Below are 26441 nucleotides of genomic sequence, written 5' to 3'. Positions count from 1 at the left end.
GTAAAAAAAAACTGCAGTTCGTCGAGTGTCCACTAGAGGCTGGCTGCAGAAGCGCCGGGAGTGCCATAAGCCCACAGCCAAAAAAGCCCATTTTTACCACAGGAATCAACATGTTTACAGCCTGGTTCAAAAAAACTAAATATATCTGATAAGTTGACGGCCCCTTCTCCTCACACTGTGTACACTTTATAAAAAATAACAGTACACAACATTATAAAAACTGCGGGCTAAATACATATACATCTTTTATTGATAAAAATATTTCTGATTAGTTAATTCATTTTCCACATGCACAATGTTTACCTGACTGTATAGTCACTCAGTATGCAACACACCTTGAGTAAAATAAATAAAATGGCCTTATTGCACCTCAAGTGAAGGTGTAGGCCTACATAGTGTATATACCTATTTTTTTAATTATTTTTATTCTTGTATTTAACTAAATTATTTACTGGCTAAATATTGTTATGCTATCTATTGCTGATGACCTTTGCCCTCTTCCGTAACAACCTCATTTCTCCTCATTTGGGGGATCAATACAGTATCTTATTTTATCTATGATGCATGACTGCTAAAATAGTTTCAGTCTCTACAAATGCAGACATTGTGGAGAAACAGGGACAAGCATCATGTTTTTGTTCGAGCTCACTCTGATAGTTATGAGCTCATACATTTGACTTATATCATTTTATCTCCTAATTCTAACTTTCTGTCTCTCATATTTTACTGACTGTCTATTGGTTCAATCCCGCAAGTTCAACAAGGTGTAAATATCGACACTCTTGTTTCTCTTGGACAAATTCAGAGAATGATCTAAAACCACTCTATCACAGTGTGCCAATATTTTTTTTTTACTGAGACTCATCATTTTATGCTGTAAATGAGGGAACCCGTACAGATTTTTGAGGTTTTAATTAAAGTTTGAATGACTTGAAATCTAATTATGACTGTATTCTCTTTAGGTTTCTTGTGTTTGGTTGCACAAAATCTGCAGTCATATTTCTGTACAATTCTGTGAGTGAAAGTGTTTAAATGTATGAAATATTCAGACGTTTAAAAAAAAAAAGGAAAGACATAATTTCCCAGGCTGCTCCTCTGCTCCCACCCGTCACCACTTAATGACTTCTTTAAATGTCAGCGTGGAGGAGGTCGTAATACACGTCAGATTAAAACCTCATTAAGTCATGAGGAGATCCTCCTCCAACACCTGCAGGACTCACGTACAAAACTGTGACTCCTGTTGAAGAGGATCAGAGAATAAAAACATGATTGAAGAGGTTTTTACCAAAGTGGGGAAATGAATCAATTGAGCTCGTTTCCAGTTTTTTTTTTGTCACAAACTTCCTCTGAGCATCAGAGAGGAAGACGAGCCCGGGGCGAGCTGTGATATTTCAGTGACCTGCCCTTTGCAGCACCTCTCACAGAATCCTCCTCCTCCATCCTTTCCTGTCTTTTGTCTTCCAGCTTGAAAGAAAGGGAAGAAAAAGACAAATCACAGCAGAGGGGTTTTTATTCTAATATCTGAAGGTCAAAGAGGGCCCGCAGCGTCTGATCTCAGATTCCTTCCTGTGACCTTTGACCCCGGAGGCCCTGAAGCTGCAGCTCGAGCTCACTGTGGGGTGAACGCTGACATTTGCTTCTAATTAAATAAACCCCGAAATATATGCATTCATTTGAAATATGAGCATCTTTATCCAACAGGGCGACGGAGCAGATGCTTGTGGTTGCTTGTCTGTTTTCCTGCTGACCACCTACACCTGCAGAGAACACCTCCACCTGCAGGATATACCTCCACATGAAGGGACCACTTCCACCTGCAGGGAACACCTGCAGGACATTCTTGCAGAATTGTTCATTATTTAAATTTATTGAAATGATCTGTTGTTGGCATATTCATCACTTTCTTTAATCCACAATAACCAATAATGATAATAATGATCTATTACAGATATTCATTCTGATCCATCATACTTAATTTTAGGCTTGCAGGACATTTTGTGGCGTTCTGGCGCCATCTGGTGGACAAACTAGGCAACTGCCCCCAATACCCATTTTAAGTTAGTAACGAGAATATGAAGAGATTTATGACCTTAACAGAAACACCGCATCAACAAAACAATAACGTTCATAGAAAGGTGGGCCACATACGGCCTCCCTCCTTATTCATGGCCCGAAGTCTATTTTAAATATCAATAAACTGAAAACAGCGTCAGAAATCCAGTCACATCCACAAACATCTTTATGTAGTTTGATAGCAGCATGAAATAAATTATGCAACATGGAGCAACACACTGAACAAATACAGATAACTGAACCCAGTACTAACTTCATTACCTCTAAAAACATAATTCAAGACCTTCACAGACCTGCAGTTTGATTGACAGTGGGCTTAATCATTAAATCATCACCAGGACATTTTTGAAAAGAAATGTTTGCAAGAAAACAAATCAGCCTTTGAAAAGAGACCCTCAATGTAACTTTTAATTAAGCTTTTCAGACACTCTGATTGGCTTTTCCAAACCAGTGAATGATTTATGAGTTGTGTAAAACACATCTTTGAGCTTTTCCTCATCCACATACATATTTATCTTTAGTCAGAGGAATGAGTCCTTTTTTTTTTTTTAACCTTCCCTCTTCTGTGTCGTACATTCATGAAGGAGCTGTCAATGATGAAATCAATCATCTTGTAAGGGAGCAAACTGCTTCCCTCTCGAGTCAAACGTCTCTCATTCATTCTGTTGAGTTATAGAAAAAATGGGGCGAGGTGTGTCAGAGTCGACCTCGGCTGATCGACTGCAGGACGGCTGTGAGGGGGCTGAGTATCGATTGGCTGATGCAGGAAGTCCTCGTGTGTATGAGCTGTGTGCTGGAAGGAGGAGGAAGATTTCTACTTGTGAATCCGTCTCTTCTTAAACGACAAAAGAATAATTCAACATTATTAAAACACTTATTAGAGTTCAGGCTTTGTATCTTTTAGCCTTAACTTCCTTATATGCACCATCTTTAAAAGTCAAATAAAAGACTTTGTGAAAAGGATGGCTCCTCTGTTTTGCATTAAGTTCCCTAATACGACTAGAAGTTTAATGAGAAGTATTGTATCTGGATGTTACGTTAAGTTAAACTGCGTTTCCACCTGTATTAATGTGATGTAACTGTAGCACTCTACAGCAGACCAGTGAGGACGGCTTCATGGATTCTGGATGTTACTTTGAGTCAGTGTTGAAGTTTTCAGACTCCTCACCCCAAACCTAAATAAATGACCGTCCTGTGAAGATCCTCTACTAGAAGAAGTCCTGTATTTAAACTCTTAAACGTGAATGTTGCATTTGTTAAAGAAGAGCTAACTTTAACTACTTCATATACTTTTGAATAAAGTGTAACCTACTGAATTGCATAAAGTGTCATTAAATCATTGTAACATTACTTTCCTCTGAGAAATTTGTAGCTCTAAATATCGATGTATCTCTAATCTAAGGGCTGAATATTTGATAATTAATTGCTCAACATTTCTCAGCCTATAAAAAACACTTAATATTGCAGATTTTAACCCACATAATCTGAACTAACCTTCAGTGTAAGCACAAGTGTAACATGTTCTTCTTGCACAAACATCATGTGAACATATTGACATGCAAACATCTTCAGAGCGTCTCGTATCTCGCCTTCATTTGTTTTACAAAACAAGCGTCAAAATGACAACAAACAGCAGAAATGAAACTCTAAACTCTGGGCCTTTCTCAAACCATTCCCTCTGACATCACGTCCACAGGTGATTCGTTTTTGGAAGTCCCCGAAAATCATGAATCAGGATTGATTATGACGTTAACTTTTTAACATCTACATCTATGACACTATCTTTATATGTCATTTAAAAGCTTTTTAGTTTTTGTGGTTGATAAAACAGAACGTTGATGTTCAGAGCGTCTCCATGACGATTAATAAAAGGTGTTTTTTCGTTTGTTCAGTGAGTCAGCAGCGGTGCAGACTCGCTGTGTTGGAGGGTTTAACAAGCCGCTCTCACTCCATGCTCGGAGGTTTTGGACGACACTCAACGTGGTGGACTCTTCATCCAAGCACGCTAACAGAGTTGAAGTGTGCAGGGAGAGGGCGTCCAGAGCGGTTTGAGAAAGGCCAGATGACTGCAGCGTTTCAGTCGACAGGCTTAAAGGAGGCGGAGTTAAAGACTTAAAGAAATGCAGCAGAGCGGCGCTGTACCATCCATGAAGGCACCGCTGGAGCAGCCCTGCAACCAGCAGCTTTTTATTGCTTCAATTAACTACATTTCCCATCAACACTGAGAGGAAACTAACAATCGAGTAAAAAAAAAGTCCACTCCAAGACTTTAACCAGTTATTTGAGGACGTTATGATTATCTAATAAAAGAGTAAAAGGACCAAACATATCTGTTTACATGAACAACTAACATATGCATCATTTAATGTAACTTATTATTTAAGAGTTAATCAAATGTTCAAGTATTAGTTTGAATCACGCTTAAATTTCAATATTCTCTTTGTACATATTCTCTATAGTTACATATGATACACCTGTGTTCATGTTAGTTCTGTACATATTACTGATCAGGGATGAAGGGTACAGATTAACATAAACTTAAACGTAAAATTCAAACAAAGTAGGGAACAAAAATGGATTAGAGGACAGGATTTGGCCGACATGCTGGGAAACATTTACAGCGAGTCTTTGACTAAAGAAGAAGGTTTTTTTGTACGAGGGGAAATGAGTTTGGCTGCAGTTGAAAAATGTTGAGCTCATTAAAAGCTTTGCAGAGCTCCAAAAGAAGTCCACTGTTTTGATTTGATGCTGCAGAAACAGTCTTCAGCCACTAGAGGGCAGTAGTCATCCACGTCTTGAATTAGTTCTCGTATCGTTCTAACAAATTAGACTAACACGTCCATCATCTCTGCGTCTATCACAGGATCGTGTTGAAGAGTTCCTCAGGTAACAGCTCGGCCCGTCATGTCCTGTTCAGTCTTTCTGCAGTCACACTCGGATGATGCTGATGGAGGATGAGGCTCTGTGCAGCTGAGGAACAGAAAGCAGAGACACACATGAGTCATAAACACTCACAGGGTCGCATACCGAGACGGTGTGTGGGCTGCACTCACATGCACAGACACGAGTCTGTAGGAGTTCAATGTATGGATGTCACTCAAAGATTCATGAACCAATCAATGAGCTGACATACGCACATTTCTAATCACTCCCTGTGGGCTCATCTGGATCGCTCTCTAAATGACGCTCAGGTTTGAGAAGCTTTCTGACAGAAACATCTCAGAAATAAGAAACCTGATCTTACATCAGTGACATTTCTCGCTGTGGAGGCAACAGGATGTTGAATCAATCAGGTTCTGCAGAAGTTTCTCTCGATTTTAACTTTCTCTGCCCTCGGGCTTCTTTCACCCAAACAACTCAGTTAATGGATTTTGCCTCTGAATCTGTTTTTAATCAACATGCATCCTCACCACACACTTTAAGTACCAGCGCTGTTTTATACCCATTATTTTTTAATCCATCATTGTCCACAGGCGACTTGGATCAACTCCAAACTCCAGTTTGTAATCTTTTTAAACTCCTGCAGTGCAGCCAAACTTGATCAAACCTCATTTTTAAAGTCAGGCACTGATGCCAAAGTTTACAGACATACTGAACGTGTCAGGGTGTGTTTGCAATAATAATGATTCTAGCCTCCGCTTTTAAGTGTTTGCAGTTTTTATGTGAGAACATTATTCAGAATTAACTGAGTTTTATGAAATTATACCACAACCTTCTGAAGAGCACTGAGTACTCATTCTGAAGGCGCTGCTTGCAGAGGAGTATTTGCATTTATCATAATGACTCACGGAGAACTCCAAATTTAGAGTCAAATCTCTTGAAACAAATCGGCCTCCTGCTCACAGATCCACCGCAGCAGCTCAGCGTCTGCAGCTCTCTGTGTCTCCATCTCTCTCTCTGTGGTAGTTTTATATTTAGCCGTGATGGCAGCAGCTCTGGTTGCTAGGAGATCTCTGATGAAACTACAAAGCCTCTACAGAGGAAAACTACATTTTCCTGCCAGACAAGATTAAGAGTCATGCTGCAACAAAACGATGAAGCTGAAGGCGTTTCAGAGGAGGTCAGGTCACCCTGCTGCTGTGTACGGCTCCGTTGTGGTAGATCGGCGAGCTGCCGGCTGACGTGTTGTAGTAGGAGGTGGAGCGCACCAGCGGCCTCTTGGCTTTGTCTTTGGTGCTGCTGGAGTCGTTGTCTTTGATGATGTCGTACTGCCGGCAGAAGAGGGCGATCACCGCTGAGGAAGAGAGAGGAAAGAGTTGGAGTTGGCATATTTCTACATCTACATTCTTCTTACCCCAATCAGTGTGTGTGTCATGTGACTAACTTCTCTTCTATTAAACATCCTAAACTCATCCATAAACAACATAAATATTAAAGTGAAGTAAAGCGGTGACAGAGACGAGGATGTCTCAGCTGTTGCCTCTGACCTGCCCACAGCAGCAGCACGGTGGTGATGATGAGCAGCTCTCCTGTCTGCAGGTGAGGAGTCATTCCCAGACCCTCCATCGCTGGTTCATCTGAGGACAGAAATAAAACATCATCATGGATAACTTTCATTACATTTACAAGGCTAACTTTAACTGTGTGTCTGTGTGTGTTTTTTTTTATTCACGCTGGTCCAGGACTCCGGCTGGGTAATGGTCCGTCTTCTCCAGAGTCCTGAAGTGGACGGCACGGCTCGGCTGGCTGTCGCCGTTTGGCCCCACAGACTGCACCTACAGATGAAAAGAAGAGGATCCTGATGCTGAGATTGATCCACGTTTAGACCCAAATTTGACCCCTGAACGACGTGTATATCCCCGGCTGACATCAACAGAGGAGGCATTATGACACAATGACAGGGAAGTGACTCACAGAGGGACGGTTGAGCAAGTACATGGTGCTCTGGGTTCTGGCCCGCATCCTGAATGATCGTCAGAGGACAAACGTTACAAGCAGACTGAATGCTGAATATGAATGAGGGAATACAGATGTGAGCTGAAAACTCACACTGCGACCTTCTTTGGGACATTCTCAACAACCGAAGCGAAAAAAAATCAATTTAAAAATGACTTCAGGAAATAAATAAGCTTGATGTTTATCTTGTTTAAACAGAACGCTGAGATATTTCCAGCAGGGGCAGTGGAGTCTGATAACAGAACATATTAAGTTTAACACTCACACGGAGAGAGAAATCTCTCGCTAGGCGCTATTAGATCCACAAGAGGTTTCAGCCACCTGCACACGCCTACGCTCTGAATACAACGCTGTAGAGGAAGTCATTCGAGCAATATGACAGCCCTTGAATTAATCTAAAAGTTTCACGTTTGATCTCTGCAAACTTTCAGCTCAAGCTCTCCTCTATCTGCTCCCTCTCTCTCTCAAACCAAACCCCACAGGGAAAAATGTCTGTTTTTAAACTCTGCATTCTCCACCAAACGCCTGGTCCTGGAAGAGTGCAAGCTTTCTACAGAGGTTGATGCAATACAATCCATACAAAAAGGATTTCAATCAATGTGATAACATATTTTCAAAGGTCGTCTCCAGTTTCTACAACTTCAAAGTTTGAAATTTGATCTGAAAAGTGAAAACCATCAATTAAACAATAAAACTCAAGCAAACGCCATAGAGTTGTTTTTTGGGCCGCCTGTGACCTAGCAGTTAGCTTGGGCACGCCATGTACATTGGCTGTAGTCCTCGAAGCTGTAGTCTGGGTTTGAGTCTGACCTGTGTCTCCTCCTGATGCCCCCCCCCCCTCGCTCTCCCCAATTTCTGACTCTATCTGTCCTTCCTCTCAAATAAAGGGGTAAAAAGCCCCCCAAAAATCTAAAAAGAAAACAAGAACATGTCTGTTTTTGAACTCAACTTTATTTGTCCCTGACGGGCAACTGGTTGAGCAGTTTGAATTTCCATCAGAAGTATCTATTAATGTGAGCATTTGTTGGGATAATATATAAACTATTATAGAAGAAAAGTGAGACAGGGAAAGGGATGTATACGTTTTACGTCTACCTACGGTACTCCTTTTGTTTGTTTTTTATGATCTTATCTAAAATTTTGGTTTGAAATGAAGTTCATTCATTCTTCTATTCATTCACATCTAGCAAGGCAAGAAAAAGAACAGAAAAAGACGAAACATTCTTCTGTACAATAAGGTCAGGGTGAGGTCAAGTTTTCACACAGCAGCCGTGGGTTCAAATCCTTCCTTTGCCCTTTGCTGCATGTCGTCCCATTCTGGGAATAATACAGTAAAAAAAAGAAATTGTGAGTTAATTTCGAAATATCTTAAAGGACGTTTCATCTCTGCAAACCGTCAGCAAAGCTCGTATCTGTTTGCTCCCTCTGGATACATCTCTCTCGCCCTCTCCTCTACACGGTCAGAGGTGAAAAGTCTAAATTTTCCGTGCTCCTGGTGTTGGCGAGGCTTCAATGGCATTTTAGTCAATGACCATCCTGCAGGACATCCTCGTGCTGACGAGCGTATTTAACCGAGTCCTTGAGCTGAAGGACGCTGAGTGTCAGTCTATTAAGCTGTAATGGATTATAAAATGTTTAATAGAGTCATGATAATGGAGTCACATTAGATCCTCCATCCTCAGTCTGGGCTGAAAACCACCTTTAACTCCAGAGATCAAACAAGTTATTTTATGCAAACACAGAAAGCTAATAAAGCTGTTTAAGGAGGGACAAACGGCTCTGTTTGCATGTCATTAATTACTCTGCTTTGTGTTTGATTACGAGTATGAGCAGTTATTAAAAACAGCATGTGGGACGCCAGCTGGTGAAGAAATCTGTGCGTGACATTTGTTCGGTCTTTAATAAGAGCCTGAATGATATTGGACTCTGAAACTGACATTATCATTCAGAGGAAAACTTTCAGGTATTTTGTTTTTATCAAGAGAAGTATTTCCTGTGAAAAAGAAACTTTTAAATGTCCTTCTTAACATTTCTTTTTTCTCTTTGTCATGATGCGTTTGCCGTCTTCTATCGCTCAGTCAAAAGACATTACTCTTTGTTATACTATCTACAAAGAGCCAACAGGAATCCATCAGGAGCGCGACGTCACATTTAGCAAAGTCACAGTGAAAAACTTCCTTTAAGAGGCAGAAACCGCGAGCAGACTCATGATGAACAGCCGTCTGCTGAAACTGTTTGGCTTGGAAAGCGGGATAGAGGGAGATGCAGGAAGAAGGAGAATGATAGAGACAACAACAACAAATCTATCAAATCAGTAAGATAGATGTAAAACTACACTGTCTGCAAGTGTGAAGCTCCATGACTCGCCTTGTTGCTGAAATGTGCTACAGATATACATTTGCCTTGTTAGAAAGTGGAACATGTGTAACCCTGTCGTCTGGAGGGTTTCTGCCACCAGCTTTTAAACTTCACTATTTAAGTCTTTTAACCTTACTGTATGGTAACACTGGATTAATGTGTGTGTGTGTGTGTGTGTGTCTCACCTGTACGCTGTAGTGTGTGTCCTCGTCCAGGTCCCACAGCACACACCAGCGGCTCGACGTGTTCACCTCTCGGATGGAGCGCTGCATCAGGCCGTCCTGCCTCTGGAGACCAAACAGATACACATTAAACACACTCTTCAGATATGGAAGACATTGTGTTATTCACTGTGAGATCGTCCTCGTTAAGGGGGAACATTAATAATACAAAACAACCGTGACGTTGTTTGAAATCATTATTTCAGCGCTTCAGCACAGACGTCGTCAATGCAGATGAAGTCCTGCTGCAGCTCATAGAAATGTCGGACACTCGACGTCCCTGCGGAGGAAGTCAGGTCTGCAGGAGACGAAGAAACAGCTCAATCATCAACAACAAACTCAACTTTAAAAAAAATAACTGATGATCTATGAAACTGCTAAGCTAGCAGTTGGTTAATTTAAAAGCATGTTTGTTTCAGCCTGATGAATACAAGTTCAGCATTGGTCTCTGAGTGGAAACTAGTTTTTTGGCCAGATAAAATAAAAATAAAATACATAAAGACAGTTAAATAAAGAACGGTGAAGACCTGCTCTTTTTGTCAGGTGTCATCAGATCACATTTGTTATGAACTGGTGTTATACAAATAAATATTGATAGTTTGACAGACTCAGTTACAGAAAACATTCAAATACATAAATACAAGAATACATCGAGTGACAGTAGAAGATTAAACTGACATTAAAAAAATGAATTCGCTCTTTTCAAGCTCTATTTTTGGTCTCCACCAGATATGCTAATGTTTGGCTTTCAGTGCTTTTTTTTATGAAGAAGGCTGTTTTAAAGCTGTTAACAGCTGCCTGCTGTGAGGAGAAAATATGTTATTACAGCACCAAAACATCACATTTACATCCTCAGAACCAAAACATAAAGTACAGAGGTTCATTTAGTTCTAAAAAGCTGAGGGCAAACATGTATTAAAGACGCTTTAAGGCTTAATTTGTTTATTCAAAACAACTCAAGGACAGATTCATGTTGAAATCTTTTATCTCTTAAGACACACGCCAGGAAGGGTACAAAGTCCAAGAGTGTCAGTGGAGTCCAGGATGACTGTTTTAAACTGCGCCTGAACCCAACAGGAGCTCAAAATCAATCAAGACGAGAGGGCAAAATAGTCCGCTCAAACATGTCCATGGACATTTTTAAGAGTGAAGAGCTGAAAAGTAAAGCATTTCCATGGACTAAACTCGCCTCTTCAGACCTGTGGTGGGCGTTAAAGTCTAGTTGAGAGTGACACACAAGTTTGAAAGCACGTAAAAGTGTCTGTAAAGCACTAAGAGCTGAAGAGAGTCAATAAATAAAAGGGCTGGCAGGACGCTCGAGGCGGTCCAGATGTCTGAATCACCAGAGACTCAGCAGAGTCAAAGCGGAGTCTCACTCTTCTCTGGCAGCTCTGAGAGCGGCGAGGATCAGAGATGAAGGATTTACGGTCCCTCAGCTCCAAAAAAGACACAATAGACTTTTTTTCTGCATGCAGGTTGAAAGGGATGTTAATCAGGGTTTTCGATCAAAACCATTGACGCAGCCGTGATTATGCAAGATTCCTTCGATCTGGACCCAAAAAATTAAAACCCAGCACATTAAACACAAATGGCCCTGACAGAAGCTCAGCCAGAAGACAGAAACACCTTACTCAGGGTGAAGACGGGGAGAAGGGAAGAAATGTGACCTTATTGTTTTATATCTGAACCTGGGACATCCAACTATTCCTGAAAATCTTAATATGTGTAACATTACTTTAGTAACTCTTTCATTTAGTTTACTTTATGTGGGTTTGACATATATTATATTGCTCAAGTGCAATTTCCTTTAAATGAATATAATTACAACATCTTTTTAGATTTTAGGGAGTTGTTAAAGTGATTCTAAGCATGTTTATTGGTTGTTTTTTTTTTACCCACAACATTCGCAGAGGACTGTTACTTGTACTAGTTTTTTTCCTGCAGTGCTGCAACCTCATGCTGCCTTCAAGTGCTGTCGGACAAATCTGAAAAACAAGTTTTGAACTAAGATAATGCACGTGAACGCCTGCTCAAGTCTGAAGAATTGAAGGCAGATGAATGCATTGGAGTCGGACAAATGACTTTCCAAATTGGGAAACTGTAACCATCCGAGGAGCACGTGAATGCAGATTTAACCTAGAGCTAAGAGGCCACCTGAGAGACAAAACTCAGGGCCCAAGAGCACTTTCTGCTGTTTTTAAAGCTAGGACCTGCAAAATGCTTCTTTAAAATTGCATGCAAACTTTTCTTCTGCCCAACGACAACAATCTTTCCTTCAATCGCAGCCACAAAACAACAAAAAGGTCAAGCAGAATCTCCCTTTCAGTTGGAAACATTTAGCCTCTTGCTTGGTTCAACAGACGTTTTTGAGAAGGTCCTGACCTCTGCAAAATTTGTTTTCTTTGTACACTGGCCTTTTGATCCTGCAGGTGAAGACAACGCTTGGTTTAACAGCAATTTTTAGGTCGGGAAAGGGAAGGAGTCTGTTTTTCAGCAGTGAAGCACAGCATATAAACATATTTTCTTCTAACTGCAGGTTTTTTAAAAAAACAGACTATCTGCAGGAGCAGCGTGGATTTATTTGATCAACATCCGCCCACATCACTCATCAGTTTACCTTGTGTGTGGGGTTTAAGAATCAGACTGAGGTTTTTTGTGAGTTTGTGCATCTGAAACAGGATTACTGCTTCTGTGTGTGTGTGTGTGTGTGTGTGTGTGTGTGTGTGTGTGTGTGTGTGTTTGAAAGCTGTGTTGCGTAATGTGTGAATCTCGGCAGGCGGAGGAGATCTTTGTAGGAACATTGGAACAACTTGTGAGTGAAGGAGGTCTTTGTCTGAGCCGATTCACTCGTCCTGTTTCTCCTTCACAAAAACAGAGACTCAGCTTGTTACTGAGAGATAATATGCGTGACATAATCTCCTTCAGCGGACGATTTGTGCGTCAAAATCAAGCCTAAAGACGGACATTTCTGCTTGAGTCTTTACACCATGAATCAGAATTTTCCTCTAAGAAAAATCCTGGATGCACCTTTGATTGACAGCAGGGCCGGCCCGTGGCATGGGCAGTATAGGCAAATGCTAGGAGCGCCAGCCTCCATAGGGGACGCCGTGTAAGAAGAAGAAATAGAAGGAAAAATGTGTTTAAATATCATTAAATATTATTTATCTAATATCATTTTCATGCTATCATTTAGTAATGATACAAAAGAAGCCATGAATCTATCCATGAAGCTATCTTGAATTAACATCAGTTATTTCCACTGTACTTTTATTAGGTTAAGATTATTCATGTTAAGAAAATAACCAGTGTAAGAAATACACTTCTTCTTTTGTTCTTATTTTGTTTGGGACACAAAACCTACTTTTAGATTTATTGACATCTCTGTACTTAGTTAGCTCTCACCCTAGTCGATTAAAATGTTTATTTTCCTCCTCCTGTTGTCATTAATAGTTTTAAGCTCTTGCCTTTAGAGTATGGATGTCTGAGAGCATGAATGAATTTTGTGCTAGAAGTCCTCACCGTATAGATAGTTGTGCATGCTGTAGGTCTGGTTGTAAGGAAAACGTTTTGGCTCACCTGAAAAATTATGCTGAGGTTTCTGTACGGCTCTGAAGAGAAAATAATATTTTGTGTTCACACTATATTATAAAATGCCCATCGTTTCACAAATGCTCATCTTCTCTCTCCAGATGCAATCAAAACATTTAAATCCATCCCCTGCCGTCCCCGGGTCGTCTGTGACCACTTCTGCTCCCTACAGACAGCAGTTATTTGTATTTATTTATTTATCAGAAATATTAGAGTGGATGAATATAATATATCAGTGGTCAAACTGGCTGCAATTTAAGGGGCAACCACTAAAATCTTGCCTAGGGCACCAAAATGGTTAGGGCCGACTCTGATTGACAGCTTTCTACACCTTTTATATAACTGCCTGTTTGCAACGTTATCTTGCGTCTTATGATGACTAACAAGCAGAAAAAGGATACCAGCAGATCAAACCTCCTGCTACGTCTACGTGCACCATCTCCCATATTAGTATTCAAGTGTTTTTCTTTTACATTTCCGAGGTTACAGCAGGAGATGTTTAACACTCTCTTCCTCTGTTTTTGTGAAAATGCCACGGGGTTGATGGATTGTTAGTCAGACACGAGGCGACTTTTAAAAAGATAAATAAATAAAAAACAGAGTCGTTTGGCAGCGCCACCGTCGAGGATGTCTCTCCCGCGAGACGAGGCCGAGCCAAATAATTTCCACTAATGGAGACGCCTCCCACTCAGAGCTCGTCTGATGTCTGATTCTGCTTGGTGCCAAACGGTGGGAGGTAAAAACTGATTAGGATGAACCAAGCTGAGCGAGCAGGAGACGTGAGAGCAACATAATGAGGTGATTTATTAGCAGAATTAAATGGGAGATGGAGAACCCCGAGTCCTTGTACCCCCGGGGGGACTCTTCTGCAGGTGCTGGAGGGATATTTAGAAAGATTGTGTTGTAGTGACTTAAAACCCACAGTGACAGTCAGCTTAAGGCCACAATACTATTGTTATTATTGCTACTGAGAGTATGAGAGAGCAGAATTATAGAGATGAAGGGTTGAAACACTGAGCTCAAAGTAAGAGATAACGAGTAGCATAGTTTGACTAAAGTGGAGGATAATTCGTCAACATAATGAGCTCCAAGTCACGATAAGTGGTTGGCATAATTAGTTACAAATATTGGATTGATAGTCAGCCCAGAGGATTATAGGAGCTGTGCTACCGGACCTGGATGCTGTGTATGCTGCCCGCCTACAAAAGAGAGCCACCAACATCAGCAAGGACAAAACACACCCAGCACACTGTGTGCGTGTGCCCCCCTACCATCTCAAGAACACCAGTAAAACCTGGACTAACAGACTTAGGAGCAGCTCCTTTCCCCGAGCTGTAGTCGCCGTCTTCTAGGAAAAGTCCTGGAGGTTTCCTTGATCGACAGATGTCCGCACCTTTGACATAATCTAACGGCCTCTTTGCATCGTTCTCTTGCCTCTTGACAAACAAAGACGCTAAACGTGAATGATCACAGATGTACAGTACAGGCTGCAGGGTGTCTCTAGGATCCTGTCACTTGTCTACGACTACTTGTTAGTTCTTGCAACTTCAAAATGAAGGTGACACTAACTCTGTAGAGAAGTCTAAGACATGGCATTATTTATTCGTAATATAAAGCCAAGAGAATATTTAAGCTTTGAGTCTGAAGTGACAGAAGGACGGACTGAGAGAGAAAGAGGAACGTTAACAGATCAGCTGCTTCGTCAAGCGCCACATATTTATCAACACACAGCGCAAGACAGGGCGAGAGACGCTGACGTCGACAAATCTCAGTCCGACTTTAATCGTATAAAACCTTATTGTTCGGTGAAGATAACATTGTTAAATAATATCCGGCGTATGTTCATTTAAAATGACACGTTTGGGAAGTGAAAATAGCTGTGGATTACAGACTTCAGTTCATTTTATACTATAAGGGTTTATGTAAAAACCTTACTTACTTCTGTGCTCATTAATGTCCCTGTTTATAGCTGCACGCTGCTTGTTTATCTTCCTGTTCCTCATACATTCATTGTTGGTTTTGCCTGTTTTTACCTTTGACCTCCAGATTAGTTAAAGGTCAAATGAATGAAAGAGAGGTGGATTTGATAAAAACCTGCTCTAGTCCATGTTTCCACTCATTTTCTATCATTTCTCCCACCAATGATTGTCTTCTTTTTCTCCCTAATTGGGTACCTCAACGATCTTTGGCCCATTTTTGGCTGGAAATGGTTTTAATTGGGCCATTTGTTTCTTAATACCTCAAAGAGTACTCGACCTTAACAGGCCTTTCAGTGTTTAATGTTAATGATGGGATCCCCCTGACCTTTCCAAACTTTTAGAGGAGAAACCTTTCGTGACTCAAACTCCTACCCTCCTGAATGAGTCCGTCCTGAAAACCCCCTGTGGACAACAAGAGAGAAGAGTCCACTCCCCGGGAGTTAAAAAACAATCACAGATAATACATAATTCAACTTCGATAGGAGCTGTTTTTTTAGCCCAGAGCATGGCAGTGATCCAAGTATTCCGGGCAGGGGCTTCATAATTTATATCCCTTCAATTTGTATCCCTGAAAAATTAATTGGCCTTCAACCAAACGAGCCTGCAGACAATGAAGTTCAGATCAGGCGAAACTTGACGTGTGACAGATTGACTCCATTTAATGAGCAGTCTGATAAATTATTTTTCAAGCATTTTGAGGATTAAACCAATTAAGAGAGATCAATCTAAAGCTGCTGGCATATCAAACACACACACACACACACACACAGAGATAAAACAAAGACTATATATCCGTACCTGCTGTGAGATGGAGTATCCGATGACGGTGTCTCCCTGAGGGACGTTCCAGGTTACCATGGCCGAGTGCGCCCTCAGTTGTGTCACCGACACGTTGACGGGGGCCGCTGGCACAGCTGTGACAAAACACATTATGTATAAGTTGTTAGAAACAAACTTTAATGTCAGTTTGAGGGAAATCCACGTCCTGCTGCAGGAAAGATAAAGCACAGCAAGATCATTTTCCACTTCCCTCCTGATTCTGGAAAAAAAATATGGCCATTATTTTGGATTTCAAGGCAAAATATGCAACATGCTGAATATCTATATAGCAAATATATATATATATATATATATTATCATGGAGTAACATGAGACTGAAGTTAAACTCCCTCTGGATCTGTTGATCTCAGCTCAGTGTTCACACAGACAGGTCAGTCGTTCCTTATGTTTTTCGCTCAGAGGCTCAAACATGTTTCATACATGTTTATTTTGAGTGAGCCTCTCCTTTCTCCAACCGTTAGGTCTTTCACCACATGGGGTTCTTTATGCTAAGCTAAGCTAGCTAGCTCCAGCTGTATGTTTACAGCCACACATGAGGGGTATCAATCGTCTCAACTAAATCTTGGCAAGCTGAGGAAATAAATCGTTTCTTTCATGGTTCCCGCTCCAGATTCCTATTTTTGTTCAAATACAAGTCAAATTTACGTTTCATTAAAAACAGTTGAAAGAAAGTCTCAAATATCTCAAAAAACAAATCTCCTCCTGCCCTGGACGTCCTGGATGTCCTGAACGCACAAATGGACACACACAATCACACTCCATCATGTGTTTTGTTCTGTTCCCATCAGCCGCCTGTCCACGTGTCCTTGACTAACTTACTGATGAGGACGACCCTTAGATCCGCTCTGTCGGTGTGATTCACTGCATTAAAGTGTCGAATAAATGGCTCAAATGTAAATGTATTATCATGTGCAAAGATGAAACCCACGCACATACATTGATTAAGGCTGGTGTTAATGAAACTCTGGAGGCAGATTTAAAACCTGATGAGGAGTATCTGCTGAGAGAGTGAGATTTTTAAAGTAGTAAATCATCAGTAAAAGGATGAGACCACTGCAGCCAGGGAGGGAGGAGAAGAAGGTAAAGAAAAGAGAAACATGTTTCTTTGGGTTTTGGGGTTTCTATGAAGAAAAACACACTGTAACGAGGTAAAGGAAATAAGGAATGGGAGAAGTGAGAACTGGTCATAAAAACACAGAAGTGAAGGAAGAAATACAGAAAAAAAAGACAATAAGGAAGGAACTGCTTCTCAAAAAGAGAAAACAACTGACAAAAAATTAAAGATATGAATATAAAAGATCATAAAACAGGTCAAAGTAGAGAGAAATGTAAACGATATTAATACATGTAGCAAGAATAAGAGATGAAAGAAAGAAAGACAGCACAAAGGAAGGAATGGAGAAAAAAAGGAGACAACAAAATACTCAGCGAGACATACAAGGAAGGGAGATAAAAAATACAACCAGAGGAAAAAACATAAAACCCATGAAGAGAGGAAAGTAATAAACTTTCACAGAGAGAAGATGGTAAAACGAGACAAAGACAACAAAAGAAACAAGAAAGGAAGATAATATATAAAAGAAAGAACATAACAGAATAGAGACATAAGAATGACAAAGTTATGTGAGTGGTTTCTAACTGAAACGTGGTTCTAAATTTCACATTTTCTGAACTTCTCTACAGTCCTTTTTTTTTTCCTTTTTAATTTGAAGATGTATTTTTTACTAAATCAAAATTGCCACAGCTGCATTATGTTTGTTTTAGGTCTGGTGTTTTATTGATAGTCCATGAAGTATTCCTGAATCCAGTGATGTCTTTATTAGACCAAAACAAAACTGACAGCAGCACCTCCTCTGTGCTGCAAACACAAAGAGCACGGCTCATTTCCAGGAGGCCGGAGGCGGCAGAGCTGACACAAACTCTCCAAACAGACTTAATAAAAGTAAAATTCAGTGTGATTTCAGACCGAAAGCATCCAGTGGGGCTCTGGTGGAGTACGCCCGCGAATGACAAACACTATCCGAGGCTAACAAGCTGACCACAGCTCATTATGCAAACCTCGGCTCCCTGCAGGAGACGTCAGCCTGCTGCCAAAACCGCTTCAGAGTCTTTAAAGAAAAAATCTGCTGATTTCTTCAACATTGTAATCTGTGACCAAGTCCACAAGGTCTTCAATCTGCCCTGTCTGCTTCAGTTTGTCACCCTAGTTTTCCCAGCATGCCCCTCTTGCAGTGAAGGCGTATGAACCTGTTGCACTTGGCGTGTGTGTGTAGGAGGACTGAATGAAAGCAGCGAGAGCAAAGAAAGTGGGAGCTTTTTTAGCTGGGAAAAAAGCAGCATGTGTGTGGCTGCAGTGCATGCTGGTCTATTTCCTGATACTGTGGGTGTAGGAACTGGCTGCTGCGCCTGTTCTGTGACAAAGTCCTCGCTGTATAATTATTAAATGTCTGTACTAAACAGCAGCTGCAGAAAGACACAGAGTTTTAGGAAATGACTCAGAACACAGTGTTGCTGAACAACAGCTGCATGTTTGACATTTCTGAATCAGTCTTTGTAATTAAACTCTGCACTCCATGGCCAAAAGTATGCGGACATCACACATGTGATTAGTACAAGCCTTTTCTCAGAATCAGCAAGAGTTATTTCTACGATATTTTGGAGCCTGGCTGATGGGATGAAGCCATAAACAAGAAAGCAATCGGGTTGCAACATGTGAGCAAACACGACTGAAAAGGACGCACTGCAGGCTGAAATAAAGGTAGGGAACATGCAACAATGCCAGTTCAGAATGTACATTTGGAAGTTCGGAGATCGGTCTGAGGCTAAGCTGTCAAACAGGTGAACTGCATGTTATGTATCAAACACTGTGCTGCTAGCTAGTTGCAGGTAACATCTGTACAGAGTGACTGTGTACCCTTGTTACTATGAGGGCATTCACATGTTAAGTTATCACATTAATCCCCACGAGTGCTAAGATACACATCAAGGCAATACGATAGTGTGCAAAAGTTTAAGACTGCTCAAGTTGTTGTGCTTTTTGGGTCAAATACTTCTCTTCTCAAACTAATTTCTTTCTTGTCTAACAAACACCCAAGCCATATTTAACCAGCGTACAAAGTATTCTCTATAGTAGCACTGTTGTTGGACTGAACACCTTCACAGAAATATATTTATGTAGCTGGTTTTGAGCATGGTAATTATCTTCAAATAGCTGCTGCAAAAGCTGCCAGCACTGAAAGAATAATCTACTTATTCAGATCTGCATATTTTTGGACTTTCTGCAACTTATTACGACGTTTTAGGAGAATTTCAAAGAGGATTTAAGAGAGCAGCTGACATGGAGCGATTCAGAAAATCAAACCTATGTACATATATTAAAGACAAGCAGGAAAAATCCTATCCTCCGCCTACACACACACACACACACACACACACACACACACACACACACACACACACACACACACACACACACACACACACACACACACACACACACACACACACACACACACACACACACACACACACACACACACACACACTGCTTGGAGAAAAACACACTCCGAACATGTTCCTCCATCACTGCCAATGACAGAAACATCTCGTCATGTCACGGCTGCTAAATCCCAACTGCTTTCATCTGCCAGAGCCGCCACGCTGGGCGCACACACACGCTGAATAGACTCCTGTGATTACATTATACACATTGAGAGAGGAGAAGAGGGTGAGATAGAGTCAGGGAACAGATGAAGATGAAGAGGAGGACGGGAATATGACAGGACAGGGATGAACGAGTCAAAAGCTGAAGAGGGAGCAATTATCTCGGGCTCAAATCACGAGATTGGGAGAGAAAATTTTCAATCTCTTTCTGATCGGATGGAAAAGAAAAGACAAGACGAAGGGCAAAGTGAGACAGATGGACGGAGCAGGAGGGCAAAAAAGATCAATGTTAGAAGAAGTGGTAGAAAACAAGGGATGGCGAAAGAGAGGAGGTAAAACGAGGAGGAGGAGGAGGAGGAGGAGGAGGAGGATGTAGATATTGATTAAATTATGAAATATAGCAGTTCAGGTGGTTGAAAGAGCACACACACACTCTCAAACACACACACCTCTGCTCACTTGCCCTTGTTTGTCCTTGGTGTTTTCAGCTGGTTTGTTCAGATTAATTTTTCATGCTCGTTCATTTTTTTTTTAAACATTTCAGGATGCACTCAGCTATGTTTCAGGTTGTGTTTTTGCTCCTGTTTGAAGCCACATTTCTGAGGGCCAACCTCTTAAAGTATCTGATGATATCCTGGATATTCTGTCATCACTCATCGACAATATGCGTCTAAGTCTGATTTCACCGAGCCATACACCGGCTTCGGAAAAAAAATAACCTCTTTAAAAAAAACTAAAGTCATGCATTAAACAGTTCCACTAAGCTGGCAACACACTAGGCTCGATTTTGGTCAGCCAGCTGACGGCGAGTTTCTGTAAGGTCTCGTGTCTGTCAAATCAATACTACAAACAGCAGGTGTGTGGTCTCACGGTCTGGCCAATTGTCCAATGTGTGCGTTCGCAGGATTATGATGTTTTTTAAATGAATGAAACGGCTCCAAGACAAGGGGACTAAAACCTGCAACAGACGCAGAACTTTCAAGACACTAATCCTTGTTTTATCACTGAAGTAAAATATGTTAATTAATCCAAGACGAAAACAGCAGCTGGTAAGTGTTTACTTGTGATGCCTTTAACGAAGATTTCCCTCATTCCTCTTCTTAATTGGCTCGCAGAAGTTCAGAAAAACAGACATAACGCCGGTTTGATGTTTCCTCTTGTCATTCATCGCACAAAGAGACGAGGAGGCGAGCCTACAGGAGATGTACATTTCTTATCAAATCCAACCTGCAGCCGCTCAAAACCACGACAGTGACTCATCAACAAGCATCAAGGTCTAAACATCAACAACAACAACCACTGAACAACAAAAACAACAGGCCCTATGACGTTGTGTTTACAGTAGTTTCTCTCAGAGGACAGTGTTGTGTGACGTACCACCCGAGCAGGATAGTGGATCATAAATCACTGTGTGCTGATACACTCAGACAGAATAATCTGGATAATGGCTCCACACCAGAGAGTGTGTGTGTGTGTGTGTGTGTGTGTGTGTGTGTGTGTGTGTGTGTGTGTGTGTGTTGGAGATACAGTCACAACCTGTGCATGCTGATTCAGACAGTTTGATGAAGGATAATTGGAGACATTGGGGACATGTGGAAGGAATTTTTTGGGGTTGTTTTATGTCTTCATGAAAACTTTCAATCTCTTTCTGGAGGTTTATTTTTTTGTCTTTGAGGTCATCGTGTGTCTGTTTGTTGTCATTGAGCATGCATTTTGTTATTATTAGTTTTTGTTGGTCTTCATGTTACTGTAGGATTATTGCAAGTCTCTTGTTGTTTTGTATCTCTGTGGTAATAAAGAGTCTCCTTCAAGTCGTCTGCTCTCATTTTAAAGTCACCCTTGCTTCACTTTGAAATGATTTTGTGACTTGGTCTTTGCAGCTGTTTAGTTTCTCCGTTCAGTCGTTTAAAATCTCTTGGGACTGTTAGTATTCATTTAGCGTTCCTCTGAAGTCATTTAGAGTACATTGTTGTTTTCTATTGTCTCTTCTTGATTGCTTTGATGCCATTTTATGTCTTAAGTATCTCTTGTCGACATGTTTTGTGTATCTGAAGTATAGTTTTAATCTATGTGGTAATTTTGAGTCCATTGCTTGTTTCTTTTCTTACAGTATTATGTTTTTAAGTTATTTTCTATCTCTGCAACATCTTTTGGGGTCACCTTGAATCTTTACTTTTCTGTTTCTTTGGGGTCATTTCTCCACTTTGTGGTGAATTTGTTGACTTGTGTTTCTATGGCAAATGGCATCTGTGGTTGAATTTGTCTTTATTTCTGTGCCTCGATACTGGAAAACAGAATCAATTTAGTTCGGCAAAACTGCGAAAGAACTGAGACATGGCGTTCATTGAAATCCTCAGGTAGTCCGTGAAAGTCAGAGCGAGCAGAGCGGTGAAGAGCAGCAGAGCCGAGCAGAAGGGGGAGAGTCTCCCTGCATGAATAAAGAAGCTTTTTGACACCCTGTCTCTCTCAATAAAAAAACCTCCTGAGGTTGCAGTCGGTGCATTTTTAAGATCCTCAATGTGCGGCTAAACCTCAACTTCCTGCTCTGAAATCCTTTCAGCGAAGCAAAAATGCTTGTAGATTCTTATGTCACGAAATAAACCACCTGCCAATTTTCCACCTGGGATCAAAAAATTCTGACACCAAAAAAATACAAACTGGAGCCAATTTTACACTCTTAAATAAGTAGTTTCAGTCTTGATCTTATGAGCAGATACTTATCATGAATCTTCTTATTGCTACATCCACTTAATGTTTCCAAGAGCGTTTGACCTTATTCAAATGACTTCATCAACTTATGTTAATTGCTTAGTGAGTCATTCTGAGTCCTTTGTGAGACTTCCGTTATTTGATCAACAGGAGGTAGCAAATTAGAAGTTTACTGTTACCCTGTCTGTTTCTTTCGTCTCGTGCATGTACTGAAAGAGTGAAAGTCTGACGTGCACCACATAACAATCGTGGGACAAAAGAGGACAGGGTACACTAGTGGGGATCGTGGGGATGCTGGACAATGGGATACATATGCAAACTTTCTGGAGTGCTCATGGGCCTCAACTTTGGACAAAAAGGAATCCTCAAATTCCAGCAACAATACAAATGTCAAAATGTTGTTGAACTGCAGAGTACCATTGAAATACAGGGGCTGTTGCAGTGTTGCAGAAGATTCAACAAAAGAAGTGTCAGCCCATTGTGATTTTCTCCATTGAAGATCACAATATTTTGAAAATCCTCCTTTCAGCAGTTAAAAACGGGATTTCAGGGACTCAACTCTAAGACTTTTGCTGCAGCCGTAAAATTCAGTTTTCAAAACCCACACACCCAAAAAACCTACAATGTAGAGGGCAATGCCATCAAGTCTTCAAAGTTTCAGGTCAGCCCAGCTGTGATTTCAGTGGAAAGCAATCTTGTTTTTTTTCTTGGCGAGGTCAAATATGCCCCCAAGTTTTGATGGAAAAACATCTATTTCCAAAAGTAAGACCTTAGCTCGCTGATATGACCAAAAAAAGAAAAGTCTCCTGAGCAAAAATATGTTTTTCTGTCCTGTGGTTACACTTTCCAGAGATTTATCTTTGATTCTGATACTGATCCGGCTGCTTTTCTATGAATGAAAATCCTTGTTTCACCCTGAGGCAGGAGGCAGGACGCAGTGGGATGCAGCTTGGGGGGATTCGATCTCCTGACTGAAGGTGAAGGCCACATATAAAAAGTCATGTCTCACGGGATAAGGGATAGGCTCGTAAATGCAGATTAGCCGTCTGTTGGTGATCAGCCAAGGAGGAGAGCGCTGATTAGGTTTCATTGGTAGAGACGTAGCTTTGATTTTAACGTTGTATAAAGGTAGGGATAGCAGCAGTGGAGGGATGATTTAAGTGCCTGCTGCAGCTAATTAAAACGAGCCAAAGAGAGGTGAAGATATTGGTCTGAAATTCCAATCCTGGAATAAACATTAAATTAAGCTTTTGACAGGTTTACAACAGCTGTTTGTCTAGTTGAATTATGAGGAGTAAACACATTGCAGCGGCCCCCAGCACTCACCCCGAGTCAACTAGACGAGGCAATGTGTTCATGGAAAGCTGTGCTGCTGTCAGGGACATGAAGCTCTCGATGATATGGGGTCTTATTACAATACGGTGTGTGGATTTATTATTGTTCAGAGGGGTTTTCAGCCTTGTGACCTCCTCTTTTACTCCTTTCTCCCCCCTCTTAAACAAAACTGTAGTTCTAAAACAGCTGATTCTCACATTTGATCGAAGCTCTTCGACACTTTAATGGGCTTGTATTTCACCAGTTCAAATCAATAGTCTCCAAACTTTAAACCGACATATTTGGTCTCTTCTGAAACGTCTGGTTCTTCACTAGAAATTCAAATAAAGTTAACCTAATTTGGCCGCTGTTTAGTTGCACAGCCTGAGTTTTTAGTGCTGCAGTGTTGGGGATAAATGGATCAATAAAAAGAGGAAATGGGAGACATTTGCCAATGTAGCCTGAAGGACGAGCTAAATTTTGTCAGCATTATAGTCGTAATTAGTTCATTTCCACGGCTTCTTACTGAGAAAGGAGTAATCAAATATTGGACACCATAAGAAGAAATAGACTTGAACTGCAAACTATAAAAATGAGGCCAACATCCCTTTTCTTCTCTGAACTGAATGAAGTTTTATTTTTTTCTTCACCAAAGTCTTGGTTAAAATAACAATCACCCAGTCAAAAACGTTAATGTTTCTCGGAGAAGACAAGGGCAAGCAGCGTAAAAAAGCCTCAGAAAACCTGGATCATCACCTGCAATGACTCTCCTACCATTAAAATGGTCAAGCATTTCATGGTAATCACGCATATTATTTTAGATACTGTTGCACAGAAATCCATACACATCATTGCAGGAGGTTGGAGAGACAAATAAAACCAGATGTAGCATATGCATTATGTATTCAAGCCCATATGCTAGATGAACACAGCCTGGTTCACAGAAATGAGGCATGATATGTGGTGTTCTTTTTAAATGGAGTTCTGAATGAGGGCTCATGTTGGATTCTTTAACACCACTTGTTCTACTAAATTGGCTTTTCTAAGCAACATTTATCAACTGTTTTTAGCTGTAAAGTCTTTCTGAACTTCATTGAAATACAAAATAAATCGTATTTATGTATATAAAAAAAGAGAATCAGAGAGAGAAAAATGATTACTCACTTGCTCCGACCAGCTCCGGAGTCTGCCAGCAGGCCAGCAGCAGCAGCATCAACCCGACGTCCAGGTGAAGAGACGCGGTCATAACCTTATCTTTCTCCCCGCTCCTCTGTCTCTTCACCCTCTTCATCCCTCCTTCCCGTCTTTTTCCTCTTCTTTTTTTAAACTCTCCTGGCGTTTTCACTGCAAGTTCCCCCCACATGCAGGGTCACCACCGTCTCCACATCAGCTCCATTTCCACCTCTTCTGCGTCGCGGGTTTGACCCCCAACTTGCACAAAGTAGGTCAGTAGGTATGCGGCTAAGAAGTCATATATATTGTCAATGTCTTCTTCTTGTTCCTCTTCGTCTCTCCACCTGGGAGTCAGGTGTGACGCGCGTGCAGCTGAGGCGGTGTAATCCAGGAGAAGCTAACAGGTTGTCCTCGGCTCCGCGTGCGTCTAACGGGCTCGATTTTGCGTCAGATCACCGCTTTGATGCGCATTAATTCGCCTTTTTTTTTTTTTTGCAGCTCGGAAAGGTCGCAGAAGGGTTTCAGCACCTCGGACAGCGCACACACACGAAGAACAAAATAACAAAAATCGGCGTTTTTCCAGGATTTAAATGATTAAAACCCAAAGAGGATGAAAAAGAGCGCCCCTCTGTCTTCTTTTTGAGCTGCAGCGGCTCTAATCTGACAGATTATGCGGAGACAGCAGCATCCAAACATGTCTGTCTGCAGGAGATTCATGGCAACTCCTCCGACTGGACGCGCACACACGAGCCTGACGTGAACATGCTGCCACTACACTGAGAGGAGGACGAGGAGAGAGAGAGAGAGAGAGAGAGAGAGAGAGGACGAGAGAGGGGTGCGCATGTCAGATTAACTGTTGATAATGTAATCACATTACACAGACTGCAGTACTGCATTCAAGTAATCCTTTGACACATAAAACACAAGTAGAGTCAGAGGCCTGCTGCACTTAAACAAGTTCTCAATGACAACATCATCTGCTGCCTTCAACATCCTTCAGAGTAAAAGTACTTAAAATACTGACATTACTGACAAATACTCCAACAGTCAGAGACTTTAGGCAACATTTATCCAAAGTATCAAAAGTTAAATGTACTCTCAGTTTGACTAGTTTCTGGTGTTTTTGGATGAATATTACTTCAGCAATTATATACTGTATATGACTCTTTTAATCAAAGATGTGGGTTTTTATGTCTTTATTTTAGAGATAGGACAGTGGATAGTCAGAAACTGGGGGGAGATAAAGAGTGGGGAATCACATGCGGGAAAGGAGCCACAGGTCAGACTCGAACCTGGGCCGCCTGTTCTCAAGGACTAAGTTGTCTGTACATAGGGCGCACGTTCTAACCGCAAGGCTACCTGCATCCTCTGAGCATGCATTGTTGCAGATGTAGAAGTTGAAGACTAATGCATCATATTTTTAAAAAAACAAGCACGATCAGTTAGAAAAACTTCCATGTACTGCAGATTTAAACAATGCAATTTACAGCTTAAGTTAAAAATGGTGTCTCATAAAATTGAGAGTTTTCAGGAGAAGAAAAACGTAACACTAAAGTTTAATTGAACAATTCAAAACTTGCGTACTTAACACTTGCCCACAATAAATCACAATGACATAGGAGATCAA

General features: G+C 41.1%; 1 protein-coding gene across 1 annotated transcript; it reads right to left on the bottom strand.

Annotated features, from left to right (window-relative positions):
• Window positions 1-2943: 2943 nt before the first annotated feature.
• LOC109984166 (fibronectin type III domain-containing protein 5) lies at window positions 2944-25600 on the bottom strand. Its single transcript, XM_020634200.3, has 7 exons — window positions 24806-25600; window positions 15914-16029; window positions 9513-9614; window positions 6686-6788; window positions 6501-6590; window positions 6144-6307; window positions 2944-5043 (listed from the first exon to the last, which is right to left on the bottom strand). Exons 1-7 carry the CDS (start codon window positions 25002-25004, stop codon window positions 5002-5004), a joined length of 816 nt encoding a protein of 271 aa, XP_020489856.2. The 5' UTR covers window positions 25005-25600; the 3' UTR covers window positions 2944-5001.
• Window positions 25601-26441: the final 841 nt, after the last annotated feature.

The sequence above is a fragment of the Labrus bergylta genome, chromosome 24 (assembly GCF_963930695.1).
Source record: "Labrus bergylta chromosome 24, fLabBer1.1, whole genome shotgun sequence".
Lineage (NCBI taxonomy): Eukaryota > Metazoa > Chordata > Actinopteri > Labriformes > Labridae > Labrus > Labrus bergylta.
Note: the sequence above shows the minus strand (reverse complement) of the source record. Positions and strands in the feature narration are given on the sequence as shown.

Bases quoted from the DNA above. Each gene is read 5' to 3' on its own strand.
- LOC109984166 (XM_020634200.3), bottom strand. From the start codon at position 25,004: ATGTGGGGGGAACTTGCAGTGAAAACGCCAGGAGAGTTTAAAAAAAGA. The intron at 6,789-9,512 runs GTGAGACACACA...TTTCATCTGTAG, and splicing joins ACACACACTACAGCGTACAG to GTGCAGTCTGTGGGGCCAAA. The intron at 5,044-6,143 runs GTGACCTGACCT...TCTGTTCCTCAG, and splicing joins GAGCCGTACACAGCAGCAGG to CTGCACAGAGCCTCATCCTC.